Source organism: Rhincodon typus, unplaced genomic scaffold, assembly GCF_021869965.1.
Source record: "Rhincodon typus isolate 14 unplaced genomic scaffold, sRhiTyp1.1 hic_rhity00000109, whole genome shotgun sequence".
NCBI classification, from domain to species: domain Eukaryota; kingdom Metazoa; phylum Chordata; class Chondrichthyes; order Orectolobiformes; family Rhincodontidae; genus Rhincodon; species Rhincodon typus.
The window spans coordinates 93,448-94,002 of NW_025965747.1; the positions used below are offsets into that span (position 1 = coordinate 93,448).

Consider the following 555-nt stretch of genomic DNA (forward strand, 5'->3'; position numbering starts at 1 on the left):
GCAGTCGGAGGGTGAGGGAGCGGGCGCTATGGAGGGTCCGTGTCGAGGGAGCGGGCGCTGTCGGAGGGCCAGGGCTGAGGGAGCCGGCGCTGTTGGAGGGTCAGCGCTGAGGGAGCAGGGCGCTGTCGGAGGGTCAGGGCTGATGGAGCGGGCGCAGTCGGAGGATGAGGGAGCGGGCGCTGTCAGAGGGTCAGCACCGAGGGAGCGGGCACTGTCGGATGGTCAGCGTTTACCTGTATAACTACAACAGATCCTGCTACTGCCAGTTTGTTCTGTAATTCCCGATTCTGTTCCCGGAGTTTTTTCAAATCTTCCTCCAATTCCTCCTTCCTCGCTTTGAGAAGACGAACAAACTCATTCCCTTCGACCTAAAGCATGGAATGAGAGTGAGAATCAGCGAGACCTGGCGGTGGAGGGAGGGATTGTTGGAGCTCAGGCGAGCATTCCTAATAAGCCCAGCTGCCTCTGAGCGTCGGTGGTGGAGGGAGGGAGAGTTCGAGCTCAGGCGAGCATTCCTAATAAGCCCAGCTGCCTCTGAGCGGTGGAGGGAGGGAG

General features: G+C 60.2%; 1 protein-coding gene across 1 annotated transcript in view; it reads right to left on the reverse strand.

The window, feature by feature from the left end:
• The window catches only part of LOC125488274 (NF-kappa-B essential modulator-like), a gene marked incomplete at its 3' end in the record, with an annotated part of 7,487 nt that overhangs the window by 2,108 nt on the left and 4,824 nt on the right, over positions 1–555 (reverse strand). Inside the window, exon 4 of the mRNA XM_048621201.1 lies at positions 234–368. Coding sequence (XP_048477158.1) covers positions 234–368 — 135 coding nt within the window. The remainder of the gene's footprint in view (positions 1–233; positions 369–555) is intronic.